Here is an 18,340-nt window from a genome sequence, read left to right on the forward strand (position 1 = left end):
GTTGCTTTACAATATATTAGCGTCAGGTGTACAGCATTGTGATTCAGTATTATTACAGATTACACTCTTAAAAGTTATTACCGGGGCTTCCCTGGTGGCGCAGTGGTTGGGAGTCCGCCTGCCGATGCAGGGGACGCGGGTTCGTGCCCCGGTCCGGGCGGATCCCACATGCCGCGGAGCGGCTGGTCCCGTGGGCCATGGCCGCTGAGCCTGCGCGTCCGGAGCCTGTGCTCCGCAGCGGGAGAGGCCACAGCAGTGAGAGGCCCGTGTGCCGCAAAAAAAAAAAAAAAAAAAAAAGTTATTACCAAAGAATGGATTTATTTCATGTTTAGAAGCAACGTGTCAGTGTACTTCTTTGGTGGAACATTATTTTAAAGTATCCTAGATGCTAGATAATAGAAAGATGGATAAACAGAGGAACTGAAGGGTCAGGGCTCCACCCACCACAACGACCCAGATCCATCTGACTCTGTGATTCTGGCGTCCCATCTCAGAGGATGGGCAGAAATGAGCCTCTAAATCAGGACTGGAGGTGGACAGCCTAGAGGCTGATGAGGGAAAGCTGGCATCTGGCTACCAGGAGATCCCTTCTGAGAAGGAAGAAGTTCCTACCACCGTGAATCCCCTAATGTGAAAGGTTTCCCACTGGGAGGGTGTGAAGCAACTGGGCCCTCAGGCACTGCTGGGAAGGAGGGAACCACTCAAAACGGACAAAAGGGACATTTCTGAGGTGATGGAAAGTTGCTCAAATTGGATTGTGGTGATGGTTGTACAATTGGACAAATTTACTAAAAATCAAGGAACCCTGTGCTTAAACACAGGTCAACTCACATTTTGTACACGTCAATGAAGCTGTAATAAAAAGTTTCCCCAGAAGAGGGCGCCAGAGACCACAAATTCAACTCAGAACATGCCTTGGGTATGAGATCTACGGCCACCTTCCTCTCTTTCCACCTCATAAAGGGGGTGAGCTGGACCCCCAGGAAGGTGTTCTGCAGCCTCTCCACACCGTGGGGGTCTCGCTGGGCTAAAGCCACCACCTTCCTTTAGATGATGCCATTGGAGTGAACAACTGGCCAACTGGGAGTTTGCCCGTAAGCCCTCAGCAGCCTAAAATGCCTGGTTTAACCAACCTTAGTCCCGCTGAGCCTTAAATGTACACCAGGGGGCTGGATGGACAAGTCAGTTAAGCACGTGACACGGAGGGGTGATGTTGGGACATCACCTGGGTCACATCCCTTCACCAAGTCACAGCGGAGGGGTCTTTACAGGGCAAAGTATGAATTGGGATGAATTGACAATATGGGATGTAACAAGGAGGCCAGGGCTTGGCCATCAAAAGACCACCTCAGGGGACTTCCCTGGTGGTCCAGTGGTTAAGACTCTGCGCTCCCAGTGCAGGGGGCCTGGGTTCGATCCCTGATCAGGGAACTAGATCCCTCATGCCGCAAATAAGACCCAGTGCAGCCAAATAAAAAAGAAAGAAAGACAAAAAAGACAACCTCAGTACCACCACCCTGCCCAGCCCTGGTGGGGAAAAGTCAGAGGACGCAGAGCTTCCTGTGGGGGGCCATCTTGGACCCCCACCTGCGACCCAGCCATCTGGGAGAAATAAGCCCCCCAAAAATGCACTTGGAGGAACACAAGAGTCATCCACCCAGCCACCCTTTCAGCCACGCATGGACAGCACGGACAAGAAAGAATTAAATAGGGACTTCCCTGGTGGTCCAGTGGTTAAGAATCCTCCTTCCAATGCAGGGGACGCGGGTTCGATTCCTGGTCAGGGAACTAAGATCCCACATGCCGTGAGGCAACTAAGCCCGCATGCTGCGACTACTGAGCCTACGCACCACAGCTAAAGAGAAGCCTGTGTGCCACGACAAAGAGCCTGCGAACGGCAACAAAAGATCCCAAGTGCCACAACTAAGACCCGACACAGCCAAAAATAAAATAAATTGCAAAATAAGAATTAAATAAAACCAAAAAAATCACGGGGTGATGAGCAGGATTAGGGGAGCAAGAGAGAGAAAGTGATGGAGCCTTACTGAGAAGAGATTTTAAGTTGAGTTCTGGATGGCAGAAGATGATCCCTGTAAAAAGGGAAACAAGAAAGGCTGAAACATGGATAAAATGTTCACCAGTGACCCAGCATTGAACCAGTGAAGCCACCTCCAGATTCCTGACCACTAGAACTCATGTGAGGTGATGTTTCTTATTTCAAGGCACTCAGCTAGGGGTCACTTTGTTATGCAGCAGTAGCTAACTAACACATCTGGATTTCTTCAGAAGTTGCAGGTCCCAGAGACCAAAAATCCACTTCTGGGATGGACACACCTTCCTCTAAGCTTAGGTCCATGGGATGGCTCAACCTATCGCTACATGGACAGTTCAAATGTGGGGCTTCCATGGGCTTCCCTGGTGGCGCAGTGGTTGAGAGTCTGCCTGCCGATGCAGGGGACACAGGTTCGTGCCCCGGTCTGGGAAGATCCCACATGCCGCGGAGCGGCTAGGCCCATGAGCCATGGCCGCTGAACCTGCACGTCCGGAGCCTGTGCTCCATAACGGGAGAGGCCACAACAGTGAGAGGCCTGTGTACCTCAAAAAAAAAAAAAAAGTGGGGCTTCCAGCAATCCCACTCCTGGGCATATATCCTGAGAAAACCATAATTAGAAAAAATACATGCGCCCCAATGTTCATTGCAGCACTATTTACAATAGCCAAAACATGGAAGCAACCTAAACGTCTGTCAACAGAGGAATGGATAAAGAAGTTGTGGTACATATATTCAGTGGAATATTACTCAGCCATAAAAAAGAATGAAATAGTGCCATTTGCAGCAACATGGGTGGACCAAGAGATTGTCATACTAAGTGAAGTAAGTCAGACAGAGAAAGACAAATATCATATGATATCACTTATATTTGGAATCTAATTTTAAAAAATGATACAAATGAACTTATTTACAAAACAGAAACAGTCTTACGGATATCGGAAAAAAACTTAATGGCTACCAAAGGGGAAACGTGGTGAGGGTGAGGGATAAATCAGGAGCTTGGGAATAACATATACACACTACTATATATGAGATAGATAACCAACAAGGACCTACTGTATAGCACAGGGAACTCTACTCAATATTCTGTGATAACCTATATAAGAATCTGAAAAAATGAATATATGTATATGTATAACTGAATCACTTTGCTGTACACCTGAAACTAACACAGTATTGTAAATCAACTCTACTCCAATAAAAAAATTTTTTTTGTTTTTGGCTACACCACGTGGCTTGTGGAATCTTATTCCCCAACCAGGGATCAAACCCAAACCCTCAGCAGTGAGAGCATGGACCCGTAACCACTGGACTTCCAGGGCAGTCCCAACTATACTCCAATAAAATTTTTTTAAAAAATGAACCATTACAGCAAGTCCTGAAATAAAGGAAAATTAATTTCATTTCGCAAAAAAAAAAAAAAATGTGGGAGCTTAATTTAGATCTGGGCATTAGGGCATAAGGGTTATGCATGTACGTCACGGGTTCAAATCCCAGCTTAGCCACTTAGTAACGGCACGACCCGGGGCAGGTCAGTTAACCTCTCTGAGCTTCATTTTCCTCCTCTGTAAAAGGGGGATGTCAGGATTCATGGAGGATAGAGTGGGTTGCTATAGTTACTTAATTTTTCTTTTGAGCCTTGTAGGGCATAGAATTGTATCCCCTAAAAACATACATTTAAATCCTAACCCGCGTTAGCTGGGAATGGGACCTTGTTTGGAAAGAGGGTCTTTGCAGATGTAATTAGTTAAGATGAGGTCATACTGGAGTGGGGTGGCCCCAAACCCAGCGACTGGTGTCCTTGTAAGAAAAGGGACATTTGGATACAGGCATACACACGCACACAGACAGCATGTGAAGACACAGGCAGAGCTTAGGGTGACGCTTCTGCCAACCAAGGATGCCAAGGATGGGCAGCAACTCCAGAAGCTGGAAGAGGCGGGAAGGATCCTCGCCTGAGCCTTCAGAGGGAGCAGGGCCCTGCCTGCCAAAGCCTTGATTTTGGACTTTCCGTCTCCGTCTCCAGAATGTGAGAGAAGAAATTTCTGTTGTTTTAAGCCACCCAGTCTGTGGTTATTTGTGACAGCGGTGCCAGGAAAGGAACACAAACCTCTTTCCACCAGGTGGCAGAAAGCAAACCTCAATCAATTCTGAGTAATTTGATAAATTCACTTTTCCTGGGGCCAGGCTAAGTTCAAGGAGATTCACGTGGTGGCTGAGTGGGGACAGCTGGGGGCATTGGGCCCTTGAGCAGCTCCCAGCCCGGCCAGTGTCTCTGGAGGGTCCCTGTCCTGCTGCTTCTTGGTCATTCATCTGTTGCCTGGACACGAGGGCTGTTTACCTACAGGCTTCTGCAGCTTCCCCCTCACTCCTGTCACTTGGCTATGGTCTGTGGCCCACGAGGCCCACTGGGAGGTTCTGGGGATGGGGGAGAGAATTTGGGGGGTTGAAACCTGTCACTACCTCCCAGCTGTCACCTCCCTGAGGTCACTCCACAGGCCCCTCTCCACCCTGGGCTCTCTCTTGAGCCCTCTGCCTGGTCTACACCCAACCCAGGTGACCCTGTGGCCTCTGGGCATCCAGGTCTGAGGTCTCTGGGGGTGAGCCCAGGGAATTCCAAAGCTTTGGAAATGCAAACTGTTTTCCTCTCAAACTTTCATCCAGACCTTGGATTTCCAAAGTAAACCACAGCGACTTGAGAGCCAAGAAGGAAATCTTTGCTTCCTTCTCTCCTAGCTGCTGTGTCATCCATCCCCTTCCTGAGGGCTCAGGGAGGATGCTTCTCTGCCCGCCAGGCTGGAGCAAGCGGGGGACAGTTAAAGGAAGAAGCAGGGGTGAGCCCACACCAGCCAAAGGGCCAACTATCACCCCAGCCCCAGGTGCGGGGGGCTTTCCACGAGTGAGGATGAAATGGCTGCTATAAAACGGCTCCCATTTCTACAAGGACCTAGGAATTTCTCTTTTTTAAGAACCTCAGATCTATGAAACTAATACAACATTGTATATCAATTATACTCCAATATAAAATAAAAATTAAAAGAAAAAAAAGAGACTCTCAGATCTGCACTGACCAGCAGAACTTTCTAAGATGATGGGAATGTTCTAGATCTGCAGTGCGGACAGTCAGGTGTGGATACTAAGCAATTGAAATTCATTTGCTCAGTGGCCCCCAGGAACTGAGGTTTAAATTTTATTTAATTGTAATTCATTTTAATTTAAATAACCACAGGTACCCGGTGGATACAGTAGAAGACAAGATAGCCTCGGATAAACTGGTATGTCCAGCTGACTGTCTGCAAACAGGGAGAGGGGCAATTAGCAGTCTGGACCATAAATAAAATACACTTCCATTAAGGGCCAGTGGAGGGATTGTGGGTGAAAACCTTTATTTGTGGCTCGTACATGGCAGCCCTCACTTTGTCCTCCATAGACAAGCCACAAAACCCGATTTGTGTGTTTACATCATAACCTCTGGGGGCTACGCATCCGAAGATCTGAACCCTCAGTCACCCGTTTCCTTCCATCCTCCCCCCATGGCAAAGCACAGACTTGGGTGGGGGGAAAGAGAGAGTGCTCTGGTTGTGTGGATCCCGAGCCAGCATACCCACCCAAGTGCCTGTGACCAGGTGTGAGCAAGTGGGAAAATCCCGTCAGCATTCAGTGAATTTTGAACACAGCAGGGTATAGGGCCATGGAGATTACGAGATTAGCTCCAACAGAAGCCAGATTTGGAGAAAAATAAGAAAGGGGGGGTGGAGGCCTCCCTGAGGTGCTAACCTCTGTACCAGAGCCGAAGGTGAGGGATCCAGCCAGTGGCAGTCAGGGGACAGGCTCTCCCTGGCCCAGGAAGGAACAGCCAGTGCCAATGTTCTGGGGTTGACCTCTCACCCCCAGACTCTGATCTGACCACTTGCCATCTCAAGCAGGCATTTCACACGAAAACAGGACTCCTGAATCCCTCCACATACACCCCACCACTTATCTCTGAGCTACCCTAAGCCTAGAGTAGGCACTACGCTTCCCTCCTTGGCCTTGAACCTGGAAAAATTGTACCAGCCTCAAGGCCTTTGCAGTTCCAGCTTTTTATTCTCAGATTTCTCAGAGTCTCGGTCCCCGGGCTTAAAGGGCAGCTGGGAAAATTCGCTGATAAGATGCACAGCCCCGGGCTTGGCTCCTAGGAAGCCTGGATAAAAGGGAGCCATTGAGTTTTCCCCAAGAAAGGGGACTGAAGCTTCGTTTGCATTGCACGTTATTTAATATTGAGGAAAAGGTTCTTAGTCCAGATCTAAGGATTGGAGTGAGAGTGCAGAAGACTCTCCCCATCTCCACCCCCAGCCCCGAGCCACTCCTGGGCAAGACGAAAAATTGACAGGACTTCTCACCAAACAAGGCAAATACACACCGCCCAGTCCCTCCTCAAGTTGCACCCGCTGACTCCAAGCCCCTTGCCCTTCTAAATATCCTCATCCCTGCCTGGATCCCAACCTGCCTGCGACTCTGCACGCTGCCCTTCTCCGCAGCGGGACCGCAAGGGTTAAGCGGCGGCGCCCCGCGCGCTGATTGACAGCCCGGCCAGAGGCTGGGGAGAGCCGACCAATCACCGACGGCGACCGCGGCCCACGTGGGCAAGCGGCCTCGCGATTGGTCGGCACTACCAGCGGCCGCCCGCGGAGCCTGAGCCCACGTGCAGCTGCTGCTAGTTCACGGACCAGCTTCGCGTTGCAGGTGGCGGCGGGGCGGGGCCGGGGCGGGGCCGGGGCGGGGCGGGGCGGGGCCCGATGGGTCAATTGGCCCCCGGGGATGGGGGGACGTGCTTCCTGTCAGCCTGAACTTGGCTGATCCCGCGGCTTACTCCTCGTTCCTCCTGGGCCACCATCCTAAGGGAGGCGGGTAGGCCTGCCAGTCTCCCGGAGGGCCCCATGGTCCCTGGGCTGGGGAGGAGCCTAGAGGGGAGCTGAGGGGCAGAAGCGAAGTAAAGAAGGGGCTTGGTGCCGCAGGAATGATTGGGGGTAGAGAGACGTCTCTTTCCTCCTGTCTGAGAAATTTCTCCGAATTCACCTGGCCAACTCTTACTCATCCTTCAAAACCCCTTTCCAAATGATGTTCTCCCGTGCTTTAGGAAATTGTCTCAAAACTAAGGTTGAGCTTTGATATCTTTCTCTGGGGTACCTCCAGCCCTGACTGCTCCTGTCAGGGAGTATGTTTGGCACCCTACGGCGCCCCCACCTCAAAGGGTGAGGCCCCAGGGGGTCCCCACCACTAATCAGCACAGCTGGAAGCACCAGAGTGATGAATGAAAGAACAGAGGATGTAGGGAATGCAGTGGGGTGCTGGCAGTCAGGGAGGGGTTTGGGGGCCCGGGACTGAGTCCTGGAGGAGAGAAGACCAAGGTGGGTGGTGCTGGAGGCCGAGGGTGGGGTGGGGCTAGTTCTGTCCTCTGCTACTGCCCAGCCTTCTGCGTTCAGGATCTGACATCCCCTCTTTACTTTTACAGTCCCTGGCTAAAGTCCTTGTGACTCCAGCCTGAAGACTGACTTCTTGGGGCCATCTCAGCCCCCACGGGCACCCTCAAAGGATGGTGAGGCATTATCCCCTGGGGGAGGGGGCAAGAGGCTCAAATCTTGTTCTCCTGCTCCTGAGGGACAGACATGGGCCGGCTGGCCAGGCCTTCAGCTGGGGACAGTAACCCATCATACTTTAAGGCCTTTCTCTTTAAACTTATTATTACCCAGGTGATAAAACATAGGGCTACATCACCTACTCAGTTACTATTTTATAAGCAAAAGTCCCTCTCTGCGCCTCCCCACCCGCCATTACTTCCCAGGGAAAACCATTTCTATCAGTTTAGGCCAGGGGCAGGCAAGCTTCTGTAAAGGGCCAGAGAGTAAATATTTTCATCTTTAGGCCAAAAATCAAGATGGAAGATACCCTGTGGGTACTTAAGTAATAAGAGAGAAAGCAAACTACCCTCAGGCCTCAGGAGGCCCCACCTCACCCTCTTTGGGGCTGATGACCTGACGGCAGGGATACGGGGAGGCTGTGGGTTTTCTTCATCCCTCCTTCGACCTCTCCAGGCTCATCCTGAGGCCGGCTACTATCAGAATGCCCTGGATCAGCTCAAGCAGCACTTCCCCAGGTGAGGGCGATTCTCAGGGGCTGGAGGCCCCGCTGGGGCCCTAAGTCCCACCGAGGGAAAGAATCCCATCCTTGTCTCCATGGCCCAAAAGACAGGACCAGTGCTGGTGGGGGGCGGGGAGGGGGGAGGAGCCATACTGAAGGCTGAAGCAAAAGGAAAGGAAAGCCAGTAATACCGATCCTGGCTTTCATTTAAATTTTTGATTTTGTTGTTGTTCAGTGTGAATTTGCTTGCATTCAATTACGTTTTTTTAAAATACCGCATTAAAATCATATTCGTCTTGGCGCCTTCTTCAATGTGGCACCTGGAAGGGACTAGCTCACTTGCCAGAACTGCCCTGATGGGAGGCTGGGGGCAGGGCTCATTCTGGGGAAGGGTCTTGAGGCCTCCTCTTGCAGCGGGTTTGTCTTCCCTGGCAGGTTCCCCACTCACTTGACGACACAGATGGACAGCGCTTACTACTTGGTGAGCCCCGGCCCGGGAAGCCCCGCCCTCTCCAGGAAGCCCCGCCCCTACTCTCCCCACCACCACCACCACCAGGTAGCCCCTCAGGAGCCTCCTGGAAAGGCTGTTGAGTTTGACCTCAGGATCCGGGTTTGGGGGCACCCTCTCCTCTACTTACTTTGCTTATTTTAGGCAAGTGAGTTAACCCAGTGAGCAACAACTTCATGTGACTTTTTCTTAATTAATAAAAACCTTGCTGTGAAAACAAGTAATTCTGTATTTAAATTAAGGAGAAGTTTCTTCAGCCCACGGTTGATGAGTTAGGGGTACAGCACGTGATGGGAGTCCCTGCCCTTCAGGAATGTATATTCTAGTGTGTGCTGTCTTCTGGAACTTTCCACAAAGATAAGAATGTTCTCTATCAACAGGGTCCAATATGGCACCCGCCAGCCACATGTGGCTACTGAGCTCCTGTAAGGAGCTGAATTTTAATTGACTGAAAGTTAAAGAGCCACGTTTGACTAGTGGCTACCCCATAGGACCCGGCAGCTTTAAGGGAAGGAGAGAGACAAATAAGTAAATAGAGAAACAAGATTCACAAAATGTAAGTGCTTGAAAGAAAATAGAAGGTGAAGCGGTGAAAGTGAGTCAAGATTTTGAGCTAAGGTAGTCAGGAAGGGCTTCTTGAACATGAGACACAGTGACACCATGTCTCACTGTGTCTCACGTTCACAGTGAGACATGGAAGATAAGGAGTTCCTGCCACCCTAGAGAGAACAGGGAAGGCTGTTTCAGGCAGAGGGCACAGCCCGTGCAAAGGTCCTGGGGCAGGATCGGGCCTGATGTGTTGGAGGAACAGCCAGGAGGCCTGTGTGTCTGGAGCAGAGTGAGCGAGGGGGAGAGAGGGAGGAGGGGAGGGCAGGGAAAGAGCAAGGGCAGGTTGTGCCCCTCTTTGACCTCCACTTCATACCTAGAATGAAAACCAGGGGTCTCCCTAATACTTCCTACTCTGAGTATGGTAGGCAGTATCCCATTTGATGAGAGCAGGGATCAGAGAGGTAGCATGACTTGCCCAGGGTCATACAGCTGGGGAGAAACATGCACAGCATTCAGTTCTGCACTCTTGCCCACTTCCATTGACCACCTCCCAGTGTGACCGCTGTTGTTCCTTTGCAGTTCCAGGAGATCCGGCAGGGGCTCCAGGAACATCACAAGCAGGTGAATGGGCCTTGTGGGCCGCGGAGGTGGACTTGAGCTTTTCCCCCTGAGGGAGATGGGAGTCCTGGAGTGCTGGGGGCAGAGGGGGTGGGGCCTGAAGTGGAATCCCCACGGTATCAGTGGATCCCCCACGTCTCAGGAGTGCATCTCTGGTCCTGAGCCTCTTCCCTCCTGTCCTGCTCGCTGGTCCCCGTGTGCCTGGAGGAGGCCAGGGGCCTGTCAGCACATCGCAGGTTAGTTGCCTGTGCTAGGAAGGGGCTTTTATGTGCCAGGCATGGCCGGATGCGGTCTCCATGTGTCTGAGGTTCCCAAGGGCCTGGCTCACACTCGGGGGTGGGGGGAGGGACAGGCCTGCACTGGGGGCCCAGCTCCCAGCACGGGGAGCCTTGCCCAGGCTGAGCATGGCGTCCACCCCGCCTGTCCTCCTGCCACCTGGCCCCTTTCTCCTGGGTGCTGGCAGGACTTTCTGCCTGTGCCAGATGTGACTGGCAGAGGGCCAGGGCTGTGTCTGCGACTTAGTGGGGCCTGGGGTGGGTAGCTCAGGGAACAGGGAAAGACAGATCCAGAGGCGGGGGTGGGGTGGGGCAGGAAGCAACCAGAACACGGTTATTCATTCAACAGATATTTATCCATCACCTCCTTGCCAAGTGCAGTTGTAGGCGCCAGGGAAATAGCAAAGGAGAACACAGACAAACCGCTGCCCTTGGGGTGAGAGGAGCTTGGTAAACAGAAGTGTCAGATGGTGAGGGCTGGGCAAGGCGGGGGTGGAATTGAGCAGCCCCAAGGCGACGTGGGGGGAACCAAGGTGGGAATGGGTTACAATTCAGGGTGGTCAGGGAAGGCTCGATGAGAAGGTGACATTTGGGCAAACTCTTGAAGGAGATCAGAGAGGGAGTGTAGATGTCTGGAAGGAGTAGACCAGGCAGAGGGCACAGCCTGTGCAAAGGCCCTGGGGCAGGACCAGGCCTGGTTCATTGGAGGAACAGCAAGGAGGCCCGTGTGTCTGGAGCAGAGTGAGCGAGGGGGAGAGGGGGAGAGAGGGAGGAGGGGAGGGCGGGGAGGGGTTGCGGCAGGTTGTGCAGGGCCTTGTGGGCCACAGGGAGGACTCTGGCTTTTACCCCCCCCGGAGGTGGGACCCTGGAGGGCTGTGGGCAGAGGAGGGGCGGGTCCTGACTCAGGTGCTCACTCGCGCCCTCTGGTGGCTGCTTTGGGGAGGATGGATATTTGGGGGCCAGGATGGGAGTTGGGGTCCAGTTGGACCATCCAGGTGCGGGAGGCTGGTCACCGAGCCAGTTTGGCGGTGAGAAGCAGTCAGAGTGTGGATGTGTCAGGAAACTGACAGCATGTGCTGAGTATCAAGACATAAGGGGAGGAATTCCTTGGTGGTGCAGTGGTTAGGACTCCGTACTTCCACTGCAGGGGACACAGGTTCGATGATCCCTGGTCGGGGCAGTTCTGCATGCCATGGGGTGCTGCCAAAAAAAATAAATAAGATGTAAGGGGGTGAGGAGGACCCAGGAGGGTCGCCCCTAAGCACCCTCCTCCCCCAACAGAAGGCCCCAGGTGGTGATCCCTAGCTGACTTGTGGTTTCACAGGGACCGCCTCCCCCTCCCCTGTTTCCTGTTCCTCGTCTCCCAGCCTCCTTGCTGTGTATTTAAAATCCTGAGCAGCAGCAGTGGCAACGCCCCCGGCTCCGCAGCCCGCCTGCACACAGCTCTCCCCAGGGAGGACCCGCATGCAGGCAGGGGGCAGCAGCACTTTTCATGCTGAGTGCATTAAAGTGCCAGTAAATTGCGCATTAACGAGCCAGGGAGGATTGGGGAAGGCTCCCCTGGGCCTCGTGCTGCTGGGAGGCCCAGCTGGGGAATCCATCGCCTGCTACCCTAGGAGGCGGCCACCTGGAGCGCCCAGAGCTCAGGGAGGGGGGTCCTCCATTCCAGCCTCTCCCTCCACCATCCTGCTTGCCCCCCACCCCAGCCAGCGAGGGGCAGGGGGTGGGACCAGGCTGCCAGTGGAGGCAGGGAAACACTGCTGGGCCCCAGGTGTCCTGACTTTAGGAAATTGACTTTGATGCTCTGAGCCTCAGTTTTCTCATCTGCAGAACGGAAACGCCAGTGGTGCCCGTTCAACAGAACTGACAGCCACAGGCCTTATGCCACGTTCCTTAGCAATTATTTCTTCCTGTGAATCACAATATTTCCCCAGGATTTTGGAATTCGCTCTGGGCCAGACAGCTTCCTGGCATCCACCGTGGAGGTGCATGTGCATTCGGAAGGCCCACGGCACTGCCTCCAAAGCCAAAGGCCCAAGACTAAATCCGTGTCACCCTCTGCAGTAGCCACGGGACACACGTGGCTGTTTACACTTTAATTGGCAATCAGGTGGCACCGTCCACGTTTCAAGTATTCAACCTTAGCTGGCAGGTCTAGAACATTCCTCATATTACTGTATTTAGTCCATCTGGACTAAATATAGCTGCACATTCCCGTAGAGCCCCTTATCGGGCCGAGAAGGTGGGTCTCCTCGCAGCGAATTCCTGGCACTACCGGCAGGTCGTGTCTTGCGTGGTCTGTGTCCTCAGCTGGCTGCCAGGCACATTCTAGGTTCGTGCCTCGCCGTCTCCTCTGGCAGCCCCCAGCCCCACGTGGCTATTGAGCCCTTGAAATGTGGCCCGTGGGACAGGAGGGATCGCATTTTTAATTAAACTTAACTTTCTATTTAAATAGTGACCTGCAGCCAGTAGCCGCTGTGCAGGGAGGTTCAGTCTTGAGGAAGGAGAGGTTAAACACAAATCTGGTACCCGGGCCAGATAAATGCTCTTGAGAAAAGCAGTGGGACGTGTCATAGGAGGGAGCCTGTCCTAAAGGAACAGATGGGCAGCCTGCTGGGAGGGAGAAAAAGAAAATTTAGGGTGCCTTCCATGACCACAGAAACTGTTCACTTAAATCTGGAATCGGTAGCAGCCACGTGGCTTGATTTTAAATATAAAATAAGTGACCCTCCCACCAGGGCCCCTAACATCCCCATCGCCAGCCCTGCTCCCCAAGAGGTAACCATTGGTTTCTTAGGATCTTTGTAATGTTTCAGCAGCTTCAAATGTCATCCCCATAAGGGGGACATGTGTACACACGGCCTTGCTTCTTGAAGCCATTTTAAGCAAGGGGGTGGCATTCAGGCTTTTGTTTCCAAACACCCCAAGAAAAGCAGCTGGGATGCGAACCCAGATCTGACTTGACTTGCGACCATATTATACTGGTGACAGGTCATTAGGGCTCAATTTTGTCACCCGCCGCCAAGGGTGGCCTCTGGGTACCGAGAGCTTGCTTTTTGCTAGGTGATCATGAATCCACCCAAAAACGTTCAAGGGAGGTGGTGTAGCCTCACTTTGTGAATAGGGAAACTGGCTTGTAAGAAGGTATTCGCACCCAGGGCTGTCCTTTCATGAAGCTTTAGCCGGGATGACGTTCCCCCTCCAGGCAGAAAACTTCCTACAGATAGTGGAGACCTGCAGCCAATCCCTGGGCTTCCAGCTGGGGGAGGTAGGTTCCTGGGTCCTTGAGTAGGGGGGGGATAGGCTTGGGGCAAAGGGTGCATCCTCGTGTCCCTCACGACCCTGTGCTTACAGCACCAGGGAAACCAAGAGTTCCCCAGTGAGCAGCCCAACCGGGACCCCCAGTGCCCAGAGGCCAAGACCCCACAGCCCTCCGGTCTCCAGGGGCCAGACTTCGAAGACATGGCCACGAGGTCATCCGACTGGCTCCAGCAGACCCCCGGAGTGGACACAGTCCACCAGCTAGACACGTGGCCATCCTGGGACTCGGAGCCCCGGTTTTGGCAGGATGTTCTGACAGAGCAGCTCTGGCAGATTTTTACTGGGACCCAGGAGCACCCAAGACGCAGGAGTGAGTCTCCCTGAGGGTGAGGGGAAGTGGGGAATCAGGCCGCCTGGAGGGACAGCACCAGTTGAACTGGCTTCTCCCCCTCATCCCCTTCTGTTGTCATAGCGACAGAGCAGGCGCCACGCCAGGTAAGTAACTGGAATCCTCGGTACCTGGAAGGGTGGGCTTTGCCCTGGCTGGGCCCCCTGGCTTTGACCTCTAGATGCCTGTGGGATTGGCATGCCTCCCCCACCCTCAGCCCTTGGATACCCTCAGAGGACCTGAGCCTGTCTGCAGCTCTGCCTGGATGGGAGGATGGGACTTCAGGCAGTTGGAGCATCCTGTCCACACTGCCTTGGCCCGCCTGCCATGTTCCAGTTCTCAGACCAACCCTGGTCAGGTCCTTTGGTCTGAACTGATCTCCCCAATTCCCACGGGCAGGAAAGCCAGGAGCCAGCACCACGATACTTGGGAGTGAAACTGCTCCCCAAGGACACTTTGGGTAATCCTGGTGGGAGGAGGGCAGTCCGCCCTGGGGGAGGGGAGCCACACCTGCCACTGATCCACTCTTGTCTCTGCCCAGTTCTCAGCCCAGCTACGCCCTCCCCCAGCTCCTCTGAGGGCTCCCGAAAGGGAAGCACAGGACTGGGCACTGTAGGAGAGGGGGTGTTCTCCCACATGGCCCAGGTGAGATCCCCGCACCCCACACAAAGGCTGGGGTGGCTGGGGTGGGAGGAGAATGTGGCTCAGCTGTGACCTCATCCACCCGCAGGAGCTTCCTGTAAAAACCTATCAATTTCTGAAGCCCATGTAAGTATGTCCCAACCTTGTGGTCTGAGGCTAAGGGAGCCCAGATGTGGGGGTGAGAAGGCTTCCTGGAGGAAGGGACATAATGGTTAGGACCTTGAAGGATGCGTAGGAGTTTGCTGGGATAGGGCAAAACATGTCAGGCAGAAGGGAGCAGTGTTTGGTCATGGGAGAAGGAGAATACTTGGAGGGGTGTGGGTAGAACCTGGGGGGATATAGAGTGCCGTGGAGAAATGAAGCCTGAGAGAACCCAAAATCTGACAAAGAACGAAGCCCCTCTGGGGCTTGATAGGTGCCCTGCTCCGGGCAGAGAGGCTCACAGGCGGGCTGGTGACCCTGAGGCCTCCTCTCCCAAGATGCTGGGACCCTGAGGACTTTGAAAACACGTGGAATAGGCCTGATGCTTTGCCCTGGCAGTCCAAGAAGCTGGCCGTGCCACACAGAGTGGAGAAGATACGGAGGCTAGAACATGGGGAGCCTGTGCTGGCCACGGCCGTCAGCAGCTTCACGCGGCACGCCTTCACCTGTGGCAGGGGCGGCGTCAAGGTGTGGAGCCTGGTCGGCCAGGTGGTGGAGGCCAGGTTTCCGGAGAGCTACCTGCGTGTACAGGTGAGGGTAGGGCTGGCTCTGGGGCGGAGCTTGTGGGAGCAGGGAGAGCCCCCCCACCCTGCAGGGGAGGAAGCTCACCCCAGGCTCTGCCCACCCCAGACCCAGGGGGCCTACCTGCGCACCTGCTTGCTGTTCTCAAACAGCACGGCCCTGCTGACGGGCGGCCACAACCTGACCAGCGTGAGCCTGTGGGACCTGACGGCACCTTCCCTGTACGTGAGAGCAGAGCTGCCCTGTGCAGGCCTCACCTGCCAGGCCCTGGCCGCCAGCCCTGAGGACAACCTGGCCTTTGCCGGTTTCACCGATGGCAGCGTCAGGATCTGGGACCTGCGGAACCAGAGTGTGGTCAGGTGTGGCCCAGGGGTGGGCGGGGCCACCCTGAGGGCCGCTTCCCACCTGGATCCCTGAGTAGGGACCCAGCAGTCTCAAGGCCAAAGCCCCTTTCCCTAAAGAACTCTTGCATTTGAGAGTTGAAGACCCAGGTTCAAACCGTGGCTGGGTCCTTGAAGCCCAGTTGTGGTACTTCTTGCCTGCCTCAGTTTCCCCATCTGTCACCCGGGTGTGATTGGAGGGGGGGTGTCCTCGGGGGCCCAAAGCTTAGAGTTTCAGCCCTGACCTCCCTTCCAATGCCTCTCCTGGCCAGGGACCTGCCGGGTCACCTGAACGGTGCCAAGAGCATCGCTGTCAAAGACCAGCACATCTGGACAGGGGGTCTGGACGCCTGCCTGCGGTGCTGGGACCTGAGGACCACTGGGGAGCCCCAGGAATACCAGTTCGAGTCTCAGGTGTGCAGCTGGGATGGGGCCTGCTTGGCCAGGTAGCAGCTGGGCTGTGGACTGAAGGAGGTGGAGGCTGGCGGGAAGGGCAGGGGTTAGTGGTACCTCAAGTCTCAGTGATGCCCTGAAGAGAGGGGTCCTTAGCTACATCCTCCCCAGTTGCCCAGATAACATTGGATGCTTTCATACTCTGTATCAGAGGTTCCTATTCTCATTGAGTCTCTGTGATAATCCCACAAAGTAGAGAGGACCACACCCATTTTGCAGATGAGCCAGCCAAGGCCGGATATGTGAAGTTGCTTTCTGGGGGTTTCACAACCAGGAAGCGGGCAGGCAGTCGGCCCCCGGGATGGGTCCCTGTGCTCCTGCCACCTCTCGGGCCCCGCTGGGACCTGGACAATGTTTCCCTGCTGCCTTCTCCCCAGATAATGAGCCTGTCCCCCAGCCCCTGGGAGGACTGGGTGCTGGTGGGCACAGCCAACGGCCAGCAGTGGCTGCAGCCCAGCCTTGGGGGCCAGAAGCACATGGTGGGGTGTAAGGACGGCACCATCCTCGGTCTCAAGTTCTCCCCGCTGGGTGAGTGGCCAGGATCGCGGCGGGGAGTCTGCCGTCGTCCCCAGCCTCCCACGGGGCCCTGGCTCACTAAGACTGACTCCACCCAGCCCTTTCTGACCCTTCCTGACCCCCCCAAGCCCTTCATCAGCAGGAACCGCCCTGAGTGATGCTCTCCGCAGGGGTGTGAGGGAGATGGGGAGCTCCCTGTTTCCCAGATCCCCAGGGGTCCAGCCCTCAGCTGCCAGCTTTCCCTATGACCGGGCCCCCCTCTGCCTTCTCCCAGGCCAGTGGTGGGTGAGCGTGGGGACGGACAACCTGGTCAGCGTCTTCAGCATGCCCATGGGGACCACAGTGGTCCAGGTACGGGGGTGGGGCAGGTGGGCGGCGTTCATTGGGCTGAGCCCGGGGTTCCAAATGCAGAGACCCCCCCCCCTGACCCAGGGACCACGTTTGAATCTATGGGCAGATGTTAAGGGCAAGGATGGGTGAACCCTGTCGCTCTGCTCCCCGACTCTTCCAGGTACCCGAGACATCCTCCATCATGTGCTGCGACGTGTCCCCCAGCAACCACCTGATCGTCACGGGGTCCAGGGACCATGCCTCAGTGTACCAGATCACATACTGAGGGCTCGCCAGGGCGGGTGGGGTGAGCACAACTGGACCTATGATCTTTGTCACGTGTAATAAAGCATTTGGAAAAAGCACGGATGCAGTGCTGCATCCTGTCCCCTGGTCGTCTTGTGGAGATTTGGAAGGACTTTTCCAGCCTGGGTCTCTGAGCCTTTTGAGTCCACATTCCCTGAGAATCGGATCAGAGCCACTGACCCTTGCCGTCGGGGGAACTGGACGTAGAGCCCTTCTTTTTTTTTTTTTTCTTTGTTTTTGGCCACGCCACGCAGCATGTGGGATCTTAGTTCCCCAACCTGGGATGGAACCCGGGCCACGGCAGTGAAAGCATGAAGTCCTAACCACTGGACCGCCAGGGAGTTGCCTGGAGCCCTTCTTTCTGCTCCACTGAGCTCATCTGATGTCATGGAGAGATGTTTCCCAGCCCTGCCTGCACAGTCCCAGGGATGGGGTCCTCGGTCCTTCCCAAGTTACCTGTGTCCCGTTAGATCAGTGCTTCTCACCTGGCGGTGACTCTAACCCCCAGGGGACACAGGGCCATGTCTGGGGACACGTGGTTTGTCACGACTGGGAGGGCTCCTGGCCTTGAGCGGTTGGGGGCCAGGGATACTGCTTAACACCCCACAGTGCCTGGGACGGCCCCACAACCAAGAATTATGCAGCCAGTGTCAGCTGTGCCGCGGGGAAGACTAGTTTACAGGGGTGGCTCTTGCTGGCCAGCACTTTTCCACCCTCTTAGTAGGGCTCTGAAATCACCATTTGCTCACCCCATCCTTCTGGGATAAGCAGCGTCCCAGGTGGCGTCAACGGGTCTGGCCTCCCTAACTGGAGAATTATCCTATCTCCGTCCCATGCCTTCAGAAACCCCCTGGGCACGACTGTTTCCAGCAGCGACCCTGCCACCTCCCTCCAGAAGTTTCCCAGCAGCAGCCCTACTTTGCCCCCCAGCCCCCCCAACCCATGGTCCTCGTGGCAGCCCCTGGGAACTTCCAGAACCCAGCTCTGATGGCTTTACCACCCCCACCGGCCTCTCCCGAAATCTGGCTCACATTTCCATGGGCTTTCTCTGCTTAAGCCTGATCTGAAGCTGAGGAGGAAACCCCACGCCCCTGCTCTCCTGACTTCCACAACGGCCAAGCTCTTTACCTCTGAGCCTTCGCACATGCTGTTCCCTCTGTTCCCAGCACATCCTTCCATCACTCTTCCAAATGGCTGTTTCTCCTCCTTTAGCTCTTC

General features: G+C 54.7%; 1 protein-coding gene across 1 annotated transcript; it reads left to right on the forward strand.

The window, feature by feature from the left end:
- Positions 1-7,562: 7,562 nt before the first annotated feature.
- Positions 7,563-17,678, forward strand: TLE6 (TLE family member 6, subcortical maternal complex member). The gene is made up of 16 exons (XM_079918719.1): positions 7,563-7,631; positions 8,128-8,189; positions 8,609-8,654; positions 9,810-9,851; positions 13,329-13,391; positions 13,478-13,754; positions 13,857-13,911; positions 14,109-14,125; positions 14,314-14,417; positions 14,503-14,540; positions 14,894-15,146; positions 15,246-15,496; positions 15,790-15,931; positions 16,348-16,498; positions 16,761-16,837; positions 16,998-17,678. Exons 1-16 carry the CDS (start codon positions 7,629-7,631, stop codon positions 17,100-17,102), a joined length of 1,686 nt encoding a protein of 561 aa, XP_079774845.1. The 5' UTR covers positions 7,563-7,628; the 3' UTR covers positions 17,103-17,678.
- The last annotated feature ends 662 nt before the right edge of the window (positions 17,679-18,340 follow it).

Source organism: Stenella coeruleoalba (genome assembly GCF_951394435.1).
Source record: "Stenella coeruleoalba genome assembly, chromosome: 3".
Classification (NCBI taxonomy): Eukaryota; Metazoa; Chordata; class Mammalia; order Artiodactyla; family Delphinidae; genus Stenella; species Stenella coeruleoalba.

Excerpts from the sequence above, each read along its gene's own strand:
- TLE6 (XM_079918719.1), top strand. Across the intron at positions 14,418-14,502 it reads TGTTCTCCCACATGGCCCAG|GAGCTTCCTGTAAAAACCTA; the intron begins GTGAGATCCCCG and ends ATCCACCCGCAG. Across the intron at positions 15,497-15,789 it reads CGGAACCAGAGTGTGGTCAG|GGACCTGCCGGGTCACCTGA; the intron begins GTGTGGCCCAGG and ends TCTCCTGGCCAG.